The sequence below is a fragment of the Pezoporus occidentalis genome, unplaced genomic scaffold (genome assembly GCF_034315485.1).
Source record: "Pezoporus occidentalis ecotype Australia unplaced genomic scaffold, CSIRO_AGI_Poc_V1 ctg331, whole genome shotgun sequence".
Lineage (NCBI taxonomy): Eukaryota > Metazoa > Chordata > Aves > Psittaciformes > Psittacidae > Pezoporus > Pezoporus occidentalis.
Genome location: NW_026915280.1, coordinates 136,790 through 158,356, shown reverse-complemented (window position 1 = coordinate 158,356; position 21,567 = coordinate 136,790). Strand labels below are relative to the sequence as shown.

The following is a 21,567-nucleotide window of genomic DNA, read 5'->3' as shown; positions in this document are numbered from 1 at the left end:
TCATTTACAAGGAGGTAATGGAGTGCAGGCAGGCAGTCCTGCTCTCACTCTGCCTTCCTCCAACCACCCCTGTCATCAGCCCCCATCTTGCAGCTGTAGCACAGCACCTCATGTGCTTCCTTCATGTCGTATCTCACCTGCTCTTTGGTACTGTTGTTCCAGTCATATTGAATAAATCTGATCAAACACAAATAAATATGTTTCTGGGATTTCCAGTGTTACATTAGGGCTTTTAGTGTCACCATTAACTTTGAAACACCTTTGACAGTCAGATCTCTGATACTCCCAATCTCTGATGTTTCACTTGCTTTCACAAATAGGTGTCTGATGCAGATACTCAGGGCAGACACAGCTAATGCAAAAGAGGCAAATGGTGCCTCTGATTAAAATGTGAGAGTAAAAGTGAGGAGTAAAAGTGAGAAGACTCCTATTTCTTATCTTACAGTAAAAAAATCTACATTAACATTAGAAGCCACATTGAGAAAGTGCGTGTGCACAACTGCATTCTTGGTTTCTACATTCAGCACCCACTGCAGCCCATTGCGGCAGTGAATTTGTCCATGGAGTGTATTTGAACCTGTACCAGCCTGCTGCTCACCTGCGCAATCATGTTTGACCACTGACAGCAATTAAATGGGCAAATCTCACTGGCTACCCACAAGATGCTGCATACAAGAGTTGGTAAATTGAACTCTGCTTTTGATGGTAGGTGGTGGAATTAATTTCACTTCACTTCAGCTCTTTAGAAATTGGAGATCTACTATAGCAAAGTCCTCCATATTCTTCTAGAGCCAAAAGCAGTTCAAAAAGCAATCCAAATATAGTTCAGGTGCTGCTTCTGTGCCAATGTCTATCTGTCACAGAGCCTGCAGCAGGACTGTGCTGATACAGGAGCTGGTGGGAGGATCAAGGCAGCAGGGCTGTGTAGGCTGAGGAATACCAGTTGCTCCAAGATGCAGTCATACATGCAGCTGACTCCATCCAGCACCAGTGGTGGAGGAGAGCTGCAGGTATCACCCACTTGTGAGTTACTCCTAGAGCTGCCATTCTCGCAGTTAAGTAACGCATTTGGTGTGGCTCTTAAATGAATGAAGATTTTTGGTCCATTCACTTCTGAACAGACAGAATGCTGGGCTGAGCAACAACATCTTCCACTGTGCCATGTGGCTTTCTTAAAAAAATAAAGATAATGTGGGCTCCTATGAAGAAACTCTTACTTCTTTAAAAACAATTTATCCTGCCATACAACTGTAGTTATGTAGTTCAGGACTCAAAGTACTGTGCTGTTTGCTGTCAGAGTGCAGGCAGAGGTAGACTGCTCCTTTTCTTAAGCCCTCTGCTCTCGAGAGTTTAACTTGGGTCCTGAATGTTGAGTGAACATAACTTTTTTTGTTAAGTAATCTCTTCAGAGTTTCTTTCTTTCTTTATGAAGTGTAGGATGTAAAAACATGTTTTTAAATATTTAACAAGCACATTATTTACCTGAGAGTAAGAGCTTCTTAAGATCTGATACATTTTATTATGTAAATACCTGCTTACTCAGAATGTAAACCATGCATTATTTCTGGCAGTCCCCATTAGCTAATCTGGCATCTTAAAATCCTGCATGTTAAAAAAACACCTTTGTCATATTAAAAATCAAACATTTAGGGCCTGATTTGCCTCTTTTTCTTTCTTTTGTGAAAACTACCAGTAATTACGCTGAGATTAATGGTGTTATTCCCAGCACACACTGGAGAAAGCAAAGGTACATCACAGTGAAGAGGAAAAATCTTGTTGTTCTACTTATAGGTAAATTTAATCCTGCTTGATTTCACTTTGGTAATTTGTGCAAGTAAAGCAAACAAGCCCTTAGTTACTCAGGAGACCATTATTTCTACAGAGCCAAGACTTTGAAACAGCTACAGGGAATAGGAGCAGATTTTAAAATAATAATTCAGACATTTTATTAGTAAGTTAAGGCTCTCTTATCCATATTCTAAGCCTACAAAACTGTATTTAAACTAATTCAGCTGGTTCACATTCAGTTAACATTAAAAAATATACTTCTTTAATACAATACACGCAGAAAGCTTCTTCTCTATGATCTTATGTGCCAAATTTCAGCTTTTTTCTTTTAACAGCCAAGTTATAAACCTCTAAAACCAGGGTTTGTAATAGAAATCCTGACAGACTCACTTTAATGTTTTGAATTATAAAACTACACCTTTTAAAAAGACAAGTGTCATTGCCAAACAGTGAAATTACTATACTTTACTTCCACCCACTACATTTCAATTTTAATTTTATGAATATTGCAAATTATAACACTCACATTATAACCTCTAAAGGGGATAATTTATAAAAGCAGTGTCCATCAATTATAAATTTTCCATGACATTAATAAAATGGCAAGAACTAATTATGATGACTTCTGAGATGAAGATGCCTTGGACAAATCATTAATACGTCGAAATGGTATTTTTTAAAACATAGCAGGTTCTAATTATGACTGAAATGAGATGATGAAAATGATCACAGAAAGGACATTAACCTGATGAGTTCCACAGTCTCTGAGTACATGGTGTATGGAGATTTAGCTTCTAATGGATCTCGCTCCATAGCATTCCCACACTCGATGAAGGAGAGGGCAGCATCAGCATAATTCACTGCTTTGCCGAACTTCTCCAGCTGAAATGGGAATGACACCATCAAGAAAATCCTTCAGCTTTGATTTTCAGGTAGAGACATTTTATACAAAGCAATATTAGCATTAGGATGAAAGCAAAGCAACGCTGGTAGTTAAGGATGAATTCATACAGTAATTAAGGCAGGGACTGTGTTTTCACCAGATCTTTTCAGGTAGTATACAGCCCAAAGCTCCACAGAGGAAAGACAGTGTACGTCCATTGACACGCATCGATTTATACAGTCAGTGAGGGACACTAAGCATGTCTGAACAAATTTATATCCCCCCTCGACATACGAACTAAGTTTGAATGTCAAATTACAACCCCATGTCACTTGTCAGACATTGCATTCTGTTAACTGCTGACCAAAAGAAATAATCTCATCACTTATGTGATGATTGAAAGAGCAGAAACAAAAAAAAGGGAGAAAATATAGCACTGCTAAATATTTTATTTTACTAGGCTTTTACTGCAAAAGGTTTTAGCCCTCATAATGGTTGTGATTAAACTGACTTAGACATACTGATTCCTTTTTTTATGTGTAATGAATATTATATATGACATTTTTATAGTAAGTATTTTATAACAGTATTTAACATTTTCAATTTTTGATAGCTGGATGTAAGAATCCTACTAATGTGGCATTTGATATAAGAGATCCAATATATTTTAAATAATTTTTCAATTTCTTTGTATGTCTCTATCAAAATATTTTTGATGCATCTGCGTATGTTTTCCATTCACAAAATGGAAGCCTATCCTAGCAACATATTAAGCAGAACATTGAGTATTGGTTCAAGGTAACAGTATTTGTGCCTTTGTGGCTACTTCTAAACAATCTTTGCAACTAGCTCCCTCTGCATACGTTCAATTTCAAGTTCTGCTTTTGTGCACTGATTATATATAAAGCCTTTGTATAACTGATAGGTATTACTTGAATGACCACAAAAGGGGAATTATTTCTAAGTATTTTCTCCGTATTCTAATGGCCACTTCTCAGCATATTCTTTGAATTCCTTGCTTCAAGTCTTCCAAAGATTACTTTTTGTGGTATTTAAAAGAAGGAATGTGGCTGCAAGCATATTTCATACAGACACACAGTTTGAGCCAGAAATGGGATCTGATCCTGCCCTTTGCTCCATGCTGACTCCAGGAGAGTAGGTGGAATTCCTTCAGCTCATCACAGCTCAACTGAGAACAGAGTGAGGTCTCCAAGATCTCTTCCATATGTTACAGTCAGTTGCCAGTGCACCAGCCCATCCACATTAGCTGACTCCTTACTGGATCCAAAGATAGGTTTTCCTGGGGTCACTCCCATATGACACAAAATGCTAGAGTCAGTTAGGTTGGAAAAGACCTTTAAGATCATCAAGTCCAACCATTACCCCAGGAGTGACAAGCTCACCAATAAATGTCATTGAGGGCCTCATCTACATGGTTGTTGTATAATTCCATGGACAGTGATTCCAGCACTGCCCTGGGCAGCCTGTTCCAATGCCTGAGGACCCTCTCTGTGAAGAAATTGTTCCTAGTATCCAATCTAAACCTCCCCTGGCACAGCTTGAGGCCATTTCCTCTTGTTCTATCACTTGTTCCTTGAGAGAAGAGACCAACCCCACCTCACTACAACCTCCTTTCAGGCAGTTGTAGAGAGCAATAAGGTCCCCCCTGAGCCTTCTCCTCTCCCCGCCAGGTACCTCAGCAGTTCCTCATCACACTTGTGCTCCAGACCCTTCACCAGCTTCATTGCCCTTCTCTGGCCCCACTCCAGCACCTCAATGTCTCTCTTGTATTGAGGGGCTCAGAATTGAACACAGGATTCGAGATGCAGCCTCATCAGTGCCCAATAAAGGGGGATGATCACTGCCCTGCTCCTGCTGGCCATGCTGTTGCTGATATAGGCCAGGATGCCTGGGCACAAGCTGGCTCATGCTCAGCTCTGTCAATCAGCACCCCTGGTCCTTTTCTGCTGAGCAGCCACTCTTCCCCAAGCCTGCCCTTCACCAGAAATCTATTTTCCATACAAGCTCAGAAAGAGCACTGCCACAAATCCCATTAACATTTGCTGACACATTTTGAGGTCACATGCATTATCTTTCTAGCCACCGCAACACATCTTTCAATGCCGTGTGTGCTTTGTCATGTCAGCACCGAGTAACCAGAAGCAATTGTTTCCATAGTACTACTAACACTACGGGATTCCACAGCAAATGTGTTACATGGAGATAATTTGTGTGCAGCTGTATTGGGCTGGGTAAAAAAAAAGAAGTTGAGACCTAACTAGTGGAAAGAAAAACCAGATACTTTGTTCATGGGTATTTTTATCTGCCAACAAGTTGTATTGTACCGTATGGTCCCACATTCCTGCAACAGCACTCGGGGTGTCAAACTGCATGTGACAGGCAAGGCTTGCCTGCAGGCAGCAGCATGATGTGCTGTGCCTGCTCCTCTTAGTTCTGCTTGAGAAACTCCCCTGCTTCCGCAAGGCATAGTCAAAGGTAAGAGGATGGGAGACAGGTCAACACTTTCTTAGTGAATCAGGCTGCGGAGGGAAGCGGATTGACATAGCATGTTGAGATCATCAGGAGCCTGAGCCTGTAAATATTTGCTAGCATGGAGCAGGCATCCCTGTGCCAGAACCATGTGTATTTTCTTTAAAGGTCAATCAGCTGTGGGGGGTGCTGTCAGTCTGCTTCTGCCAGCCCTTCCTGCGTGCAGATGTCAGGGCTCTGACTGAACATGCTCTGCTAAGCTGGGCTGCAGGCATCAGTGCAGGCCACCTCCTGTAACCGGACATGTCGGGAGGGATGACTGCTCACTTACTGATAGCCATGGCAGGCTGCCAAGAACCTGAACCCACCTCCCACTGCAAACACACTTGGTAACACCGTGCCCCAAGTCAAAAGGCAGCCTGGAGAGCAGAAGCAGGCAGCCTGATGGATCAACTCTCTTTCAGCTCACTGACAGCAGAGGGAAAGCCATTTTATTTTAATTTCTTTTTGTTTGGTGTTTATAGAAACATAGCATTATTGGTTTGTTTTTTTTTTTTTTTGATAAAGACTTCTTTCCAAGAACAAAATCTCTGCTGTGGAATGATAAAATATACATGCAACACTCCAATAAAGTGAGAGGTAAATAATTACCCAGTTCTTTTTCAGTTCTGATTTTGAGGGGCAAAGTGAATGGCTACACCCCATTTTGGACATTTTACTTTAAATAAAGAGAGGACTCAAGTTCCACTAAGCCTGCCTAAATGAGCTGCTGTTCTGTACTCTATGTAGACTACAGGAACAAAGTCCTTACCTACAAAGCAAATGGCTATTAAAGGCACTTCAGTGCTAGCAATAGCTTGGACTGAACAAGCTATGATAGTCTGGCAGATTAAGTAGTTTTATCAAAACCAAAATACTTTGCAAAATTAGGTCAATCTTACTGGAATTTCATTTGGGGTAAAATGAGATAAAAGCTTTCCCAGCATTGAACTACCTCATTGCAAAACTTTTTGGGAAGTAGTGTGCTGAAAAGCCTAAAAGCATGCAATAAAAATGAATGTACTATTTAAAAATCAATTGTTGCAAATTTTAAACAATTGGATTGGAACTATCAAACAGTTTTACCACAAGATAATGGGGTGGAGGGTGATCGGCTTTTCTTAATTTTCTGTAATGGAATATTTCAGCACTTCTGGTTTAAGCACAAAGTAAATAGGAAACCAAATTTCAAATACACATCATCTTTCATGAAATTATCTTACATCCTTAATAAACAGTGTGACTGTTGCACCTCAGAAGAGATACCGACTATTGTAAGGAGCTTCTTTTTGGGGGGGGAATGAACTGTTAAAGGCTAGGAATGGTGCTCAGGGTTTGACTTGCTGTGGACACTGTATTTATGGAGTACAATCTGAAGCATACTTTAGCCAGTATCAGGGTTCCTCTTGGTTTCTGAGACTTTAGATGACATTCAGAATAGACATTTTTGTAACACCCAGTTCCGTAGTGGAGACAAAAATCCCCCGTGGTAACCTACCAATGCATCTGCTTTATGCTTTAGCTTCTTAGCCTCCTGCATGTAATAATCCGCATTGTGAAGCCTAAACAGACAAAATCAATTATTTCAAGTCTTTGTTTTCATACAGTTGGACAAACATTGTTTGAGAAAATTGCTGACTGCTTCCAAGAGCAATTTCAACATATACACCCACTTAGCTCTACATCTTAACCTGGTATTAATCTAAAGCTGCTGTATGCAAAGATATGATGGGCAACCAGAATGTAAAATAACTAGCTGAAGAAACTGGATACTCAAAGGACCCATTAATGTTTGCTGAACAGAGGAAAAGGAAGAATATTTTAAATTAATTAAGTATTAAACGTTTCCATTAGAGGAGCTAAAATAAAATAAAAAAAAAAAGAATTACCGTGAATCAACATTCATGATCTAAAAACATTTATCAACTGAGTCTTCATTAATCAGTGACAATAGTTCATTTGTAAAGATTAAAACTTTGTGCAGCACTATCCACACAGGTGCCCAATGCTAGTGTTATGATCAAAGATAATCTCTTTCACTGGGACCTCTGCTTGCACAAAAATCCCAGCTAGCACAGACGCCAATAATACTTACACATCATCAAATGTTATTTTGGGTCTTCTGGTCTCAGAATTCCCATTGGAAAGTGTTGGCATTGCAGACCAAATGTCTGTTTCTAGATGGCTAGTGTCAAGAAGAGGGTTGGCTGTTGGTGCATTGTGAGATTCTTCCTCCTAGATCAAAAAGGACTGTTACTAACTCTTGATAGTTCAAGCAAACAGCTTCCAACAATGGAAGTGCTCATATGCACTCTTCACAAAAAAAAACCATACAAACAAAAGACTAAGGCACAAATTATCACTTGTTTATACCCAACTACATCCAGGTTACCTCACAAAACCACCCTTCTATCCTTTATAACATAAGCCTATTAGGTTAATTAGGCAATACGACTCTACCTCTGACCCATCACCTGAACTCATTAACTTACACTCCTAGATGAAATCAGCGCAGATGCCACAGTGTGACTGACTAGAAACACTGCTGAAAGCAACGTTGGGGAAATCTAATGCAGAAGGGCTGGATGTAAACTCGACTTCATTCAAGGAGTATCACACTAATGTAACTATTTTTCTATATTATTATTATCTAACTGTAAGGTGTCTGAAAAGTCTGCTCAGATTTCAGCAAGAAGTGGCTTCCTCACCCTTGCGGCACAGAACAGAGAGAAGAATGGAAAGCAGAAGTCAGGAGTTGTGACTTTGCACTGATTAAAACCAGAAGCATAACTGAAACTTTTTAATCAGGCAGCTGCAACTTGCAAGCTAGGTCCACAGCCAGATAAACTAAATTACAGATGAACCAATGAACTAGGAAAAGAAGTCTAACATATTTTAGAACACAAATATGTCATATATCAGGTTAATAGATAAACCAAGGATAAATCTGACTAGAGATGCTGGGAGCAAGAGGAAGTGGCCCTGCTGTTTACATAGCATTGTGTATTTGCTGACATATGCGGTTCATTTTGGCATTGATTTCAGTTGAAGGCATGTGTATTAGTCTCGCAGCTTGAAGTGACACAATGATATCAGAAAGCAACAGGGATGAATGAACAAGGTGAAGTGATTTGTCACCTACGATCCAATGCAAGTTGTGAGTTTTACTATTACAGTGCAGGGTAACAACCTCTCACGAAGCATCGAACTGTGAGAAACGGGGCTACGCGTGTCCTTTTCTGTGGCAGAATTTTCTCTTGTCTTTTAAATTTGACAAGATACAATTTGATACTAAATGATATGTCTGAAACTCAAGAGGGTTTATTTAAAATGGGCCCAAACCCTCAAGTTTGCCTGTTTAACCTAAAAGGGGATAACAAACAGATGTGAAACTTTACTTTTTTTTTAGTGAATTTGCTATGCAGTTTCTAGGCTTGGCTCTTTTTCATGTATTTTCAGTAAAAAACCTCATCTGAATCTGGTGAAAAGCAAGCAAACAAGAATTGCCTATATTAAAAACTTTGAACAGGAGATGGCCCTAACAGAATGATGGTTTGGTTTGTTTTTTTTTTGGTGAAAAAGCCAACTATTTACATGGTATCTGAAAGCTTATACACATAATTCATGGATATTAGATGTAAATAAACCTAACTGCTGGAAGCTGGGAGACTGCAAACCTGAGACAAGGTATTTCCATGTTGAGTGTCCTATGGACAGGTAGTTTTTTGTTAGATTTTTATTGTTTACTTTAGTCCACAATATTCAGTATAACTACAGTACTTAATTCTAGGTGAGAATCTGGGGAAATTATTCAAATGATGGATACCAAAATTCTTGAAGCTTTATTTTTGAAGAGTTTGTGCTATAGCTACAGATCTAAGGGATTAATTGCAGCTAGCTGGTGGCTGCAAAGCTCTCCTCTGAGGCTCTGGGACCAATACACAGTGCCAAGTAAATGCCCGATGCTGACCTAAAAATGGAACTTACAAGAGTTGCCTATGACCAGCTCTGCAAAGATCCACTCGTCGTTGATCTTGAGTGGGGCTACATAAGCATTTAAAAATAGATACTGAGGGGGAAGAAAAAATCAAACAGAACAAAGCTAAGTTAATTTTATCTTGTTCACTTCCAAAAACTGAGGTCAGTTACTTACACAGATTCCTTTGGGGTTAGAAGATTTATTTTCATTCTTTCTGTGTTTAGAAACAGAGGAGGAAGAGCTGCTGGTCTGAGAGGTGTTTGTGATGTTTGTCTCCTGGCTGAAGGAGCTGTTGTCACTGCTGTGCCGCCGGTGCACAGGCTCGTCCAAGAGTGGGGATAACGGAGGAGGGAACAGCTTCTCTTCTCTTTTCTTTGCCACCTTTTTCACTGAGTTACCGCTGCTCCTGGGACACAGATAAGAATCAGTTGCATTTCAAGAATCTCGGTTAATCCTCCATAGAACCAGGATTATATTTACTGAGAAGCCTGCTCTACCCTCAAATATGTCCTGCAGTCCCCATGTCCTAGGAACTAAGTCAAAAGGAAATAGGCAGGGAAAACAGAAGAGCTACCTCTGCCTTTTCAATGGCTGCAGAAGCCTCTTGCTTTGGAGGACAACTTCCAGTGCATTAGTATAAATTGTCCAATTTAAATGCTAATTTGAGTCAGTCTTCATTTAAGAGGTCACAGAGGTTCTGACTCAGCAAAGTGCTGGAAAGTTTTATGCATGGGGTTAGTTCCTTTGACATCAAGTATGACTATTTATGTGTTTAACATTACGCATCTTCTTAAAAGGTGGATTAGGACCCACATAAGCAACCTCTGCAAAAAGCATAACAGCACATGGCACATGAACCAAAAAAAAAAATTTGTAACAACTACAAAATGATAACCATAATAATAACAAGATAATAATTATTTGACCTCTAGAATAAAACCAATGTTCAACACTATATTAAAACGATACACTGTAGCTGGTAAAAGCCCTTGAGCAAATATTGGTTGATGAATTGAACTTGATTCAGAAAATGAATGTGGTTTTGACATGAAAGCTCAAGTAATATGATAATCTGTTGTCTGTTTTATGTACAGAAATTGTTAGCTGGCTAGAAGTAGCAGCTGTGATACACAGTAAAGCCCCAAAAACCTCACAGACCTTTCTCCCCTCAAATCCCTCAAAAAGGATAAAAACAGAACCCAACACCCTGCTGTTTAACATGTTAATCTGCTCATAGATTTTTATTTTTGGTACTGTCCCAGCTCAGCCAGTAAAGATAACCTGAATTTTAATCTTTTGTTAGACATCTAATATTGTGCTACACGGTCATTTACTTTTCATGATTATTGACCAAAATTTCAATAACAAATTAAGTCACAAAGAATTTGTTTCCTTCCCAGTCACTTTCAGTCAGTGTCAGGAATTACACATCTACTCTGCCTTAAAGTAACCAGGGAAAGAGGGGAAGGCAAGCCAAGCTTCTTTGCTCCTCATTCTGGAGCTCTCTTATTCCAGCCTGGCTTCTTTTGCAGTTTTGCCAACAGTATCAGGATCCACACCTACTTTGGTCATTCCCATTTGGTCATTTGGTGAATATAAAAATATGATATAAAATCTGGTGATAGAAGACTATTTTAGTTTATCTGTAAAATCAAACAAGCTCCCCATGTTTCGGGTTTTATATCTCTTCTAATCAAAACTGTTTGGAGTGCAGCAAAGTTAAAAGTATCCGATTTGAAATTCTGATATTAAAGATCTTCAGACTAAAGGAATCAAATAAGCACAGAAATTCATGTTGCTTTACAGTAGGACTGGTATGGATCCTGTCCTGCTCAGAAAACACATGGTCCTGATCAAAGGAAAGCAACCAGATTGGAAGACACTGGCAGTTCTTTGAGGAGCCTGATTTTATGTGCATGTGGACCTGCAATGGCCTCCAAAAAGTTCTTACTTGCAGCCTCATCTGTTAGCTTTCTGACCCCCAAAGGGCATTTTGGAACTCAGACGTATTTACCACAGCTATAGCGCAATAACACTGAACTTCTTCCAGAAGAAAGTTTTCCAAAGGAGGGCATGCCCAGGAAAGCATGCAAGTTACCAGATTGTGCAGAGGCAAAGCAGACACAGTTAATGAAATCCCAGGAGCAGAATTCAAACCCGCTGCCTCCCAAATGAGTGTCCTACACAGGGAATCCTGAATATGCACATACAGGTGGGAGCAGACAGCAAAACAGTTCTCTGGGCTGCTGTGCATGGAGGTGTGTGGAAGTCTCCTTTCTCCCTGGTACAGCTTTGCAAAGTGAAGAGCAACCACACCTGGTAGATCTCAAAAGCATATGAAGAAAAACTTGTGCTACTGGCCAAGACCCCTTCAGGTTCTGACTCTGCACCGCTAGTGAGGTTCCTCAGCACACCCATGGATATTTCCAGGGCTAATGCAGGACTCTTGCTTGCACAGAGTCTACAACTGCACGGGGAAATTTAAGGCATATGTGAAGTAACTGAAGCAACATTGCTCAGCTGTACACAGAGGTGGAGGCATCATGAGAGTAGTATCAGAAAAACTTAAGGTGGCTGTAAGTGCCATGACTTAAAACTTCACCAGTTATCTCCTTCTCTGGACTTAAATATAAGAGGGGAAACCAACATACAGGTGCAGCTCCTCAGCTCTGGCACACACGTCATTCTGTGGGTGGGAAGACTTAACCACAAAATAAAATGAACTTGAGGATATTTTTTTTCTATAGAACTCAAAACTCCAATACTTTATGGTTATAATTCTATTTAGTTTTTTTCTTTTCTATTCTTTTTTCCCCTGTTGCCTACTTAACCCTATGAGTTTTTGAAGGAAGTAAGCCAATAATTTATTTAGTAATGTTACCTCCCTAAGATTTACACCAAAGCATTTATGTTAACAATAACCTCTATGAACTAGGTTGTTACCAGCAGTAAACCAGATTGTCACTTTGCTTTGGGCTGTAAATGCCTAAGAAACTGGTCTTTGATTGCAGTAATTGCTAATTTTGAATGAATTTATTGCAATAATTACCAAGACTCAATGGTTTAATTTGCTGACATGATTGTTAGTTAAACTAAACATAAAACCTAGGGAGAAACACAATAAAAGTTTAAGGAAAAATAGAAGCAGAACTGATGGTCCTGTGGCTGCAGGGTTTAGTTTTTGTGACTGAAAAGGCCAATTATCAAAACCCAAGAAGGATCCCCATTTTTTTTTTTTTTCCAACCAGGTTTCTTCTGGGGCAGAAAACAAGCAGGCAACAAGAGGTCACTGCATGAAGGAGAGAGAAAATTTCCATTTCCTCTCACATTTCAAGCTGCCTTTCTTTACCTTTTCTTTATGCACTCCTTGTGGTATTCAGTGGTATCTCTGGCTTATTAGTGACACAAAACCATTGCCTATACCAATCATTTGGTTTTTCTTTGCCTCAGCTCTCCCTGTCCACAATGAAATGCTGCATATAGATGGCTGTGACTACCCAAAAGATCAGCTAATATGTGCTGCCAAGTATAGGTGCATCTTCAACTACAGGTCAAACAAAAGGGAACAGGACATCTTGAAAACCAGGCTGAAATGCTTGCCTCAGACAGACTTCCAGTGCGCCTGCTAGACAGCAAGCATGTTTCACTGGTACAAGTCCAGTTTGAAATTCAGACATTCTGCACCAGCAAAGAACTCTCTGCATTGTTACAAACTGCTAAACATTGGCTAACAGTGCTCTGGACTGGGTCTACCAATCAGGTATTCAAATATAAAGGGTATTCAGCAGCACATAGAATTAATGCCTAAATTAAAATTGCTCTGGCAAGCAGGTAAATACGTAAATAATCCTCTGCTGCAAAGGGAGCAGCTGACCTGACAAAAATCCAGCTTCACAGCAGTGTTTCAGCTTTAACTACTTGGATAAAACACAGCATCATTTATTCCTTCACTTGCTATGAAATATCAGAAACAAGGAAAATACAGTAGCATTTGTTTGAATAATTTTAAGTGTCATGTCAGATTTAAGAACAGGCATCAGCCCCAGAATGTGTGAGGGAAGAAACAGAGAGATAACCAGTTGCTTATAAAATGACTACATAATACAAACCAGCTCTTAGCTTGTGTGAACAGCTTTTAAGTTCGTAATTGACCACTTGAAACTTCTACACTCAAATTGTATATGTAGTCATAGAAACTTGTGGAAATTAGGCATATAACTGTCCATATTAGAAATGTAACCCTTTAAAACTAATTGTGCATCTTTGTTTACTTTATGAGCACATATATTTAGGGAAAGACTATGAGGAAATGTATTCAAATGTCTAAACCATGGACAGCAAGCTAGTGAGAGCTGTAGAGGCACGGTGAAAGGGGGCTGTCTTTCACCAATTCCTGCATATTCCTGAATGCCTCCAAATTTCAGCCTAGAGGTCATAGTCTTCCTGTCAAAAGACTCTTCTATCTATAAAAACCCCAATGAAAGTCTCTGAAGGCTGTCTTGGGGAACTTGGCGTATTGGCACAGGGATGAAGTTCTAACACGAGAGACTTAAGGCTCCTCCCAGGTGGGAATATCCACCATGGGACATACCACCTTCTTAATGGATGAACATCACCATCATGCCTGTGGCTGAATCACCCTGATTTCTCAAAGTTCTTACATAGAGATTTAGGAGTTCTGAAAGAAATGTAAAACCTTTGGGAATAAAGAAGAAAATGGCAAAGCCTGTCTTTCAACCTCTTACCACTGAAGTGTTATTTTCCCCCATGCCCTTGAAGAGTGTACTTTCAGCTTCCCCTTTGTTCTGCCTCCCCTTAAAACTCTACCTAACCCTCTGAGGAACAGAAGCACTCCTGACTACTTAAAAATAATCTGGGGCTCTCCAGAAATTTGTCACCACACAGTTCAGCCAGCTCCCTAATCTTCTGGGAAATATGTTGATCTCTATTCAGTTGCACATTGCTGGGAGTTGAAGACCTGAATTATCAAACAATATTGCATTTGTTTCAAGTGAACTCAGAAAACACTAATAACAAATGCAGTGTGATCCAGGGCTCAATCACTGCGGTGAAAAAGAAGTCAGAAAATTTTGTTTAAAAACTTGAGGCAGACAAGACAAAAAGCTGGCATATGGAAATAACTATTGATGGACACAACTGTATTTTAACAGAGAATACCAAGCTCCAAGGAATCAAATTAATGACCTGGAAAACAAGCTCAAATTAAGAAACATCAGGTTGGGGGTGGATCCTTAGGGCTTGCTGGTGGCAAGTGTAGAAGGATTTTTTTAATGGATTGTGGAGGTGTTGGGGATGGATAATCCTTGATTCCCCCTGCAATATATCTCTGCATATTGTATTTCTAGCAATTACAATCAGGCAACACCCATCATGATCTTTATCAAATATGCAACATGTTACAGAACACACTGTAAGTTTCAACTCATCTGCCTTTTTCAGACTCCAACTGACTTTCCCAGTGGTAAAATGAGGGCTTAGCTCAAGGACTTAAGTTAGTCCTTGGTATTTATATACTAGGATAAATAAAATGATGCTCAACCTTCCTTATGGGTTTTAAATTTTGTATGCTATTTCATAAACAATCTTTGAAGTTTATCTAAATTTAAATACTACTACACTCAAATTGTTTTCAGAAGTACATTGAGGGTTTGATCCTCTGCTTGTCCCAGCAGAAAGAAATGCCTCGTCTCAAAACTGTAAAAGCAAAGAATTGATGACAGAAGGGAATTGAACTCTTTGGTTATTTATAGAATGTTAATCTTGTGATTATACTAATCAGAATCATTATTTTTGTGGCACCTGTTTGCTCAAGCATTATAGCCATCTCTCAAAGACATTCTGAAAGGCACAAGGTATCTGATTACATGTCTGTAATCAAATACAAAGGACATGTCTGAAACATTAAGATTGGTCACCCCTGGCATGGCTGTACACACAGTTAAAGAATAAGAACCACTGAAGTGAACAGCAAAGTCACTATTTTGTTCAATAAATCAGAAAACCGTCTCTTATGAAAACAATTTAAAACAAATAAATTCCAGGCAATCAAATAAAGCCCACTTTTAGTAGGATCTTCTGGCCATAGGGGTTAAGGATGATGGGGCAATAAAGAACATTGAAAAGACATAGTATGGGGTAAAAGAGCACACCAGGATTGCGGTGGCATTCTGAATGCCTGTGGTCCATCAGAAGGATGAATGAATATCATCCAAAACCACATGGAACTTCTTCCTGAATGATGGGAATAGTGATGCTGGGTCACTTACCCTTATGGGCTGTAAACCACACCTGGGTCTACAGCAGAGACATTTATAGAACATTACCATGAAATCCCTCATGAATGTTATTTGTAAAAGAAACCCAACTTACTCTTTAGTGCTGGTTAATCTATGATTTGGTATTGGAGAGATACAAGGTGGGAGCAGGCATGAAGCTGAAGAGTCCTCCAGACGCTGTTTCTTGCTTTCAACAAAGGTATCCAGGCTTTCTGTCTGCTTTAATGAAAAGAGTAGAATTTGAAAGATTCAGCATGCAGTTTCACTTGTTATTAAGAAGGGCTCAGGAATCTCAATGCATTTCCTTTACAGTAGCAGCAGTTAAAATACTGGTCTAAGAGAAGTGAAAGTCACCTGAAATCAGGGCTAAATGTGCTCCAAACATGATACATGAAGTTACATAACAAACGACATAGCCAGATAATTAAGCAACAAAATGCCTCATGTGTTGTAGTTATCTTCTGTAGTGCACTGGAATGTAATTAATAATTCAGATGGAATGACGTGATAGCACCAAATCTTACTCAAGTAAATAGCTTTTACTCACTGACTTAATAGAAGTTGATGGGAAAACTTCCCTTAGTAAGTATTCCTCACAGGACTAGAAGACTGGAGTACCAAGCTGGGGTAGTCATTAACAGCGACAGCTGGTTTAAAATTTGCTTTGAAAGATTCCCTGATGCATGACTTTTGCGTCTGAACTAGGATGATACAAGCAAAGCTGATTACTGCTCTGTCACTGGAACCTTCATATCAGCCTTTGAGCCCTCTAGTAGGTGGCTAAAATAAATCTTTTAATAGCATGATTTAGAAACAGAAATCAGGCTCTCCCTACCCTTTTTCAACTGATGATATACCCTCAAGTCATCCTAATTGGCTTGTTTCCCCTTGGGAACAATCACACAGCAACTGAATAGGCTGTTCCAGAGGGTAACTTATGTTTGCACAGTCCCAGAGTGAGATTCCTCATTTTTTTTTACTTTCTGATTCAAATTATGAGGTTCCATTTTTCATGACCATGTTATTTTTCCTGGGAGCCCTCAGTTTAGTTGCCAATACTAGCCAAGATTCCGTCTCCATCATACTGACACTCCATTAAGGTACCTAGCAAGAAGGTTTTTTGCATTATTAGTATGCACCCTGGTGTACTTATACATACACATAAGCATGGACACTTATGCATCCCTTTTCTTTCCTCCTTCTTTCTTACATATCTGCCCTTAGTGTACAGCTAGAATATAAATTGAATAAAAACCTGCTGAGTTTACTCATGTGATTATTTCCACTTAATTCAACAGGGAAGGAGCCAGTGCAGTGACTCATGTAGGCAGGGGTGCAGACCCTGTGTCTGCCTGGCATTGTCTGTCTTTGTTTAGTTAACTCTCTCGTAGCACTGGACTGCTCAAACTCAGGATTTCAAGAAGTCCACTACAACAGACAGCTGAAGTCACACTCACAATCATTTATAAAATCTGGGGTATAAAAAAACCCATGCTATGATGACTTCTCACAGACAGACCAGAGCACAACCATTCCAGCTGGAAAAACTGACTACAAAAATTCATTTATGATATAAAACTTCAGTATTTGTTTTTCCAAATACACGTTTAGTTTGATGTGCACTGTCATACCCCACAAGATAGGATACCCTTGGGTATAAATAACACAAAACACATGGTAAACCATAACACCTTAAGTCAAAATATATTTGCTTTTTCAGGTAGCTGTGTAGAGAAAGCAGCTAGTTAAGAAAATTATATTTCTATGAATCACATTTGTTTATACAACAAAACAATACAGACTAAATTCACCAGGAGCATAAGCAAGCACCACTCCATTGACTTTAATGAAGCTATGCCTATTTAAGCCAGTGGTGAAAATGCCTTAATTCTGAAGACAATAAAATCCTGCCTTCCAAATAGAAGTCACATTTTCTGGGTATGACTGAACCCGTAGTCATATTAACTTGTCATTGGGAATTCTTCTGCAGATTAGAGGACACTAGAAATTAATGGATAAGTGAGCAAATAGAGTGAAAAAGCTTGTAAGACCAATGTCAAAAAAATACATTGTTCATTGATTTTGTCAGCTGGAGTTTGGTTTTTACTGGTTTCTGATGCTAATTTGCAGTAATGCACTTGTAAATGTATGTTCTTTGAAAAAACAATAAAGCCTTAGTGTTATGAGTCCTCCTTACAGCCCTGCTGCAGGTGCAGTGAGGAATCAGAGAGTGATCCTGACATCAAGGATGCATACAAATCCAATGTTTTCCTCCAGACAGTGAAAATTACTTACCTTGTGTTTCCTTTTGGATTTTGTGGGCGGCTTTTCAGGTGCTGGGGTAGGGGACTCACGAGATGGTCGCCTGTGTTTCACATTTGCCTCTCTTGGTTCACTTTTCACAGATGTGGTCTCAAAAGGCTCTTGTCCAGGTATCCTAGAGAGTAAACTAAGGTCTATTTTCACCCACAGAGATTTGAGTTCTTCATATTCTCTCAGAGGGGACAGAAGTTCGTTTTGTACGATTGGAATAGGAGAAAAGAGCTGCTCCTCCAGGTCATTGCTAGTCTGGTCAATAGATGTGTTGCTGCCATTGCTAGTTAAACTACTTACGCTGAGGATGTTACTGCCAGAGTCCTTTGCTTTGACACCGCTGGCAGAGCCAGGGCAAGCTGGCAATACCTTAGCCTGCAAGCTCTCCTCCTGGTCTGTGTTTGAGTCAGAAGTAGATGAATCCGTTTCAATGAATTCCCGGGATTTGGGGACAATTTTGCTGGGGCCTCTGTACTTCTTCTTCTCTGAAGTGAGACCTGTGCTAGTTCGTGGTTCTTTCCTTGGAGCAGTCTTTCCAACTGCTGCTTTAGTTCGAACCTTTGGCTGCTCGGGGGGTTCCTGTGTGTCTTTTTCTTTGGGAGTGTTGCTGATATTATTTGGTTTGGGCCAGTTATACTCTTCTACACTGGAAGTCCTTTCTACCTTTTTGGGTTGCTTTTTCCCAGTAGTCCTTTGTGAAGTTGGCTCATTATGAGCTGGTGACTTCTGCTTGGAGCTTTTTGCCTCTGGGGTTTTCTGGGCAACCCGTGGTTTGGCTTTCTCTCGGATGGGACTAAGGATCGCCCGGTCTTTGGAATCGGTTGGGGGCAGGCTGCTGTTGAGTTTCCCTTTGTTAGGCCCTTCGGCCTGCTGGTTGCTCTGGGTCTGGGAGCTGGTCTCACTGTGAGGCTCATTTTGATTGTTGATGATGGTCTTGTTGTGGGGGTTCACTTTATTTAGCCATTTATCCAGCTGCCATTTGTTTGTTGAGGGGGGTTCAGGCTGCAGATGGAAGAATGACAAGGAACAAATCTCACACACAGAAGCAACGCTTTTCCCTTTAAAAGAGAATGTTTTTAATGTACCCTTTTATTTCAGTCAACTAGTGGTGACTGCTAGTTTTATGGGAGTATTTATGGAGTATTTATGGTTAATTAGGCTTCCTTATCTGGTTTACAATGTTACCCTGGAGAAATTTAATACAACTAAAAAGTTTATCTGGTCCCTGAAGACATACTTTTGTTATGTTGCCTTCCCTTAGTCCCAGATGAACACTGTGTCAATAAAATCTTCTCTAGCTACTGGCAAAAATCTAAATATTTCTTTCAAAGAATTCAAATGTAGGCCAGAAGGATTCTTCCAAAAGCTAGTATGAGTATGTGGGTCATACACATAAAACTGTGAAGTGGGAAAAAAGTCAACAGCATCAAACAGCAGAGAACTCCAACATCTCCTATCAGGGAGCAGGATTTCATGTTTGTCCATGCTTTCCCCTCCGAGCACCCACTGGGGAGGAGCTGAGCGTGGCTTTACCTCTGGCGTGGCACTGCGTGACTCCTCGTTGCACTCACTGTCACTGGAGCTGCTCTCGCTGTCGGAGTCAGACTCAGAGCTGCTCTCGGACTCACTGGAGCTCCCGGAGCCGCCACTGGAATGGGCCAAGCCAGTTGCGTGCGCTGCTGGCACGGGCAGGCTGCTGTGGGGAGAAGAGCCTCTCGTGTCAGTATGCTGCTTTTTTAAAGTGTCGCCTTGGGGGGAGCTACCCAGTGAACCCAGTTCACACCGACTTTCTTCTGTGTCAACTCCCCCTCCTGCAGTACAGACCAGTGAAAGCTTCATGGGTCACTGCATAGGCACCAAAGGAGCCCATTGGGTTTATGCTTCACAGGACACACTGATAATGGTGTTAATCACATCACCATCACCATCACCCTTAAATGAGAAACACTTCAGTGTCACAAGCCTGAGCTTATTAGCCCAGTGATTGCAAATACTAACAATCACACTTCAATAATTTATTAATGGAATCACGGTTTCTTCATTTTTTGCTGGTTCATTTATAATTTATGATGAAAGGAAGGACATCAGGCAACTAATATTGGATGGGGCATTTTAAAAATTAATTTTAATGAATACTTCTACACTGCAGTGTACAAAACCTACATATTTTTGACAAGTCCGCAGGGACTGCCCCAGAATTTTTTATTTATAGCTGTTTTTTCTCCCATGTTTATGATAATGCAGTGAGAAAATGGCATTCATGCTGAAAATAAGCCTCTCTGTGAAATCTATTTTTCTGCATGTTCAACTGTCCTCCAGGATGTATTTATTAGCAATGCACTGGGTGTCATTGTCTTTCCTCAGCATTTATTTCTAAACTGAGAGGTTGGATGACCCCAGTTTTAAGCACTATGAATTCTGCCATCTGCGTCTTTATAAACTCACCTTTAATTTCAACTTTTTTCTCAGGAAGATAACCATAAGGTTTTATGTCTCTTCAGCTGATCTGTTCAGGGACTTTTTGATGACTGATTTTAAATTTGTGAAGCTGACAAAGCAAAGTGTTTGAAAATTGACACCGCTTGCTAGTACTCCTTTATGGATATTCAATACTTCAACTTAATATATCATATGCTCTGTGTGTCCCATATTGAGCGATTCTGAGATGCATAGAAGTCATAATACAGCTTTGCCTTCATTCCTGCTATCTGCTTTTTTACTTCCCTCCAAGAATGATTCAAGTAAGCCAGGAACACGCCTTTCTTCCCCTTTCAAACTGAGATGCTATGCGCATCAAGATGCCTTCTTAAGAAACCACACTAACCAAGAAACTGGAAGTTGGAAAAGTCAAAAAACTACGTGTGACCTGCTCTGCTAGAGTTTTTACAAGTATTGCCATTGGCTTCAGTGACAATAATAGATGGTCTTTAATTTTCTTCTTATGCTAAGCTACTTTCTCTCTCCCTCCTTGTTGGTAAACCTATCCCTTACACTGCAGTTGGTAACATAACTGTCTCTTTGAGCACTGCAATGGCCCTGCAGTGCCCATTGACAAAAAACAGCTTGGTGCTTTAGGGTGCATTAATGAAACAAAATTACTCACTTGGGTAATTCCTACAGATCACTAGCTTTGTTGCTCATTAAGTGCATATACTTCTCTCCCTCCCCTCCCCTTCTTCTAGAGGCTCTTCACTCAGCTGATTCAAATAGAGCTACTTTACAAATTTCAACTGGAAGTAACAGGTAAATCAAATAGATGCTTTTAAAAACATTGGCATTTCCAAAACTATCATGGAGAACTAATCACTGCTGAATTAAAAGGTAAATCTTGCACTTCGTATTTAAAGTCACTATTTTTGGAAACTATTTTCACATTTGCTTTTCTTTCTTTATCCCTCCTTTTCAGTGAAGCTCAAGAAAGTGTAGCAAAAGACTTGTTTTTACAGTGAAAAAGGAAACAAGTAAATGTGTTTGTAAGGGATTTTGCCTTTCACTTCAATATATTGTGGTTTTGGCCTTATATTTTCTGTTTAGAAAACACTTAAAGCAGATGAAACCTGAGTTTTCCTACTTCATTACAACTGTTTCCAAGAAGAAAGAAAAAGAAGAGAAAAAATAGAAAAAACTGCAAGGGTTCCAAAGCTGAGGAGGCAAACGTGGCAATTCCATTCTAAAATACCAAAATGAAACATCAGCCTTGAAACAAATGCTACTTATGGAATTATCAGAATGATGAAGCTGCAATCTAAAAATTACTTTTTCCCTAAATCTGTGAGCTT

At 39.8% G+C, this 21,567-nt stretch overlaps 1 protein-coding gene across 1 annotated transcript in view; it reads right to left on the bottom strand.

Annotated features, from left to right (window-relative positions):
- Positions 1 to 21,567, bottom strand: part of LOC134169112 (AF4/FMR2 family member 2-like) — a 154,264-nt gene that overhangs the window by 16,447 nt on the left and 116,250 nt on the right. The window contains exons 7-13 of the mRNA XM_062629366.1: positions 19,322 to 19,484; positions 17,771 to 18,790; positions 15,570 to 15,694; positions 9,354 to 9,585; positions 7,296 to 7,435; positions 6,699 to 6,762; positions 2,534 to 2,670 (exon numbers count right to left, since the gene is read on the bottom strand). Of these exons, the coding sequence (XP_062485350.1) occupies positions 2,534 to 2,670; positions 6,699 to 6,762; positions 7,296 to 7,435; positions 9,354 to 9,585; positions 15,570 to 15,694; positions 17,771 to 18,790; positions 19,322 to 19,484 (1,881 nt within the window). The remainder of the gene's footprint in view (positions 1 to 2,533; positions 2,671 to 6,698; positions 6,763 to 7,295; positions 7,436 to 9,353; positions 9,586 to 15,569; positions 15,695 to 17,770; positions 18,791 to 19,321; positions 19,485 to 21,567) is intronic.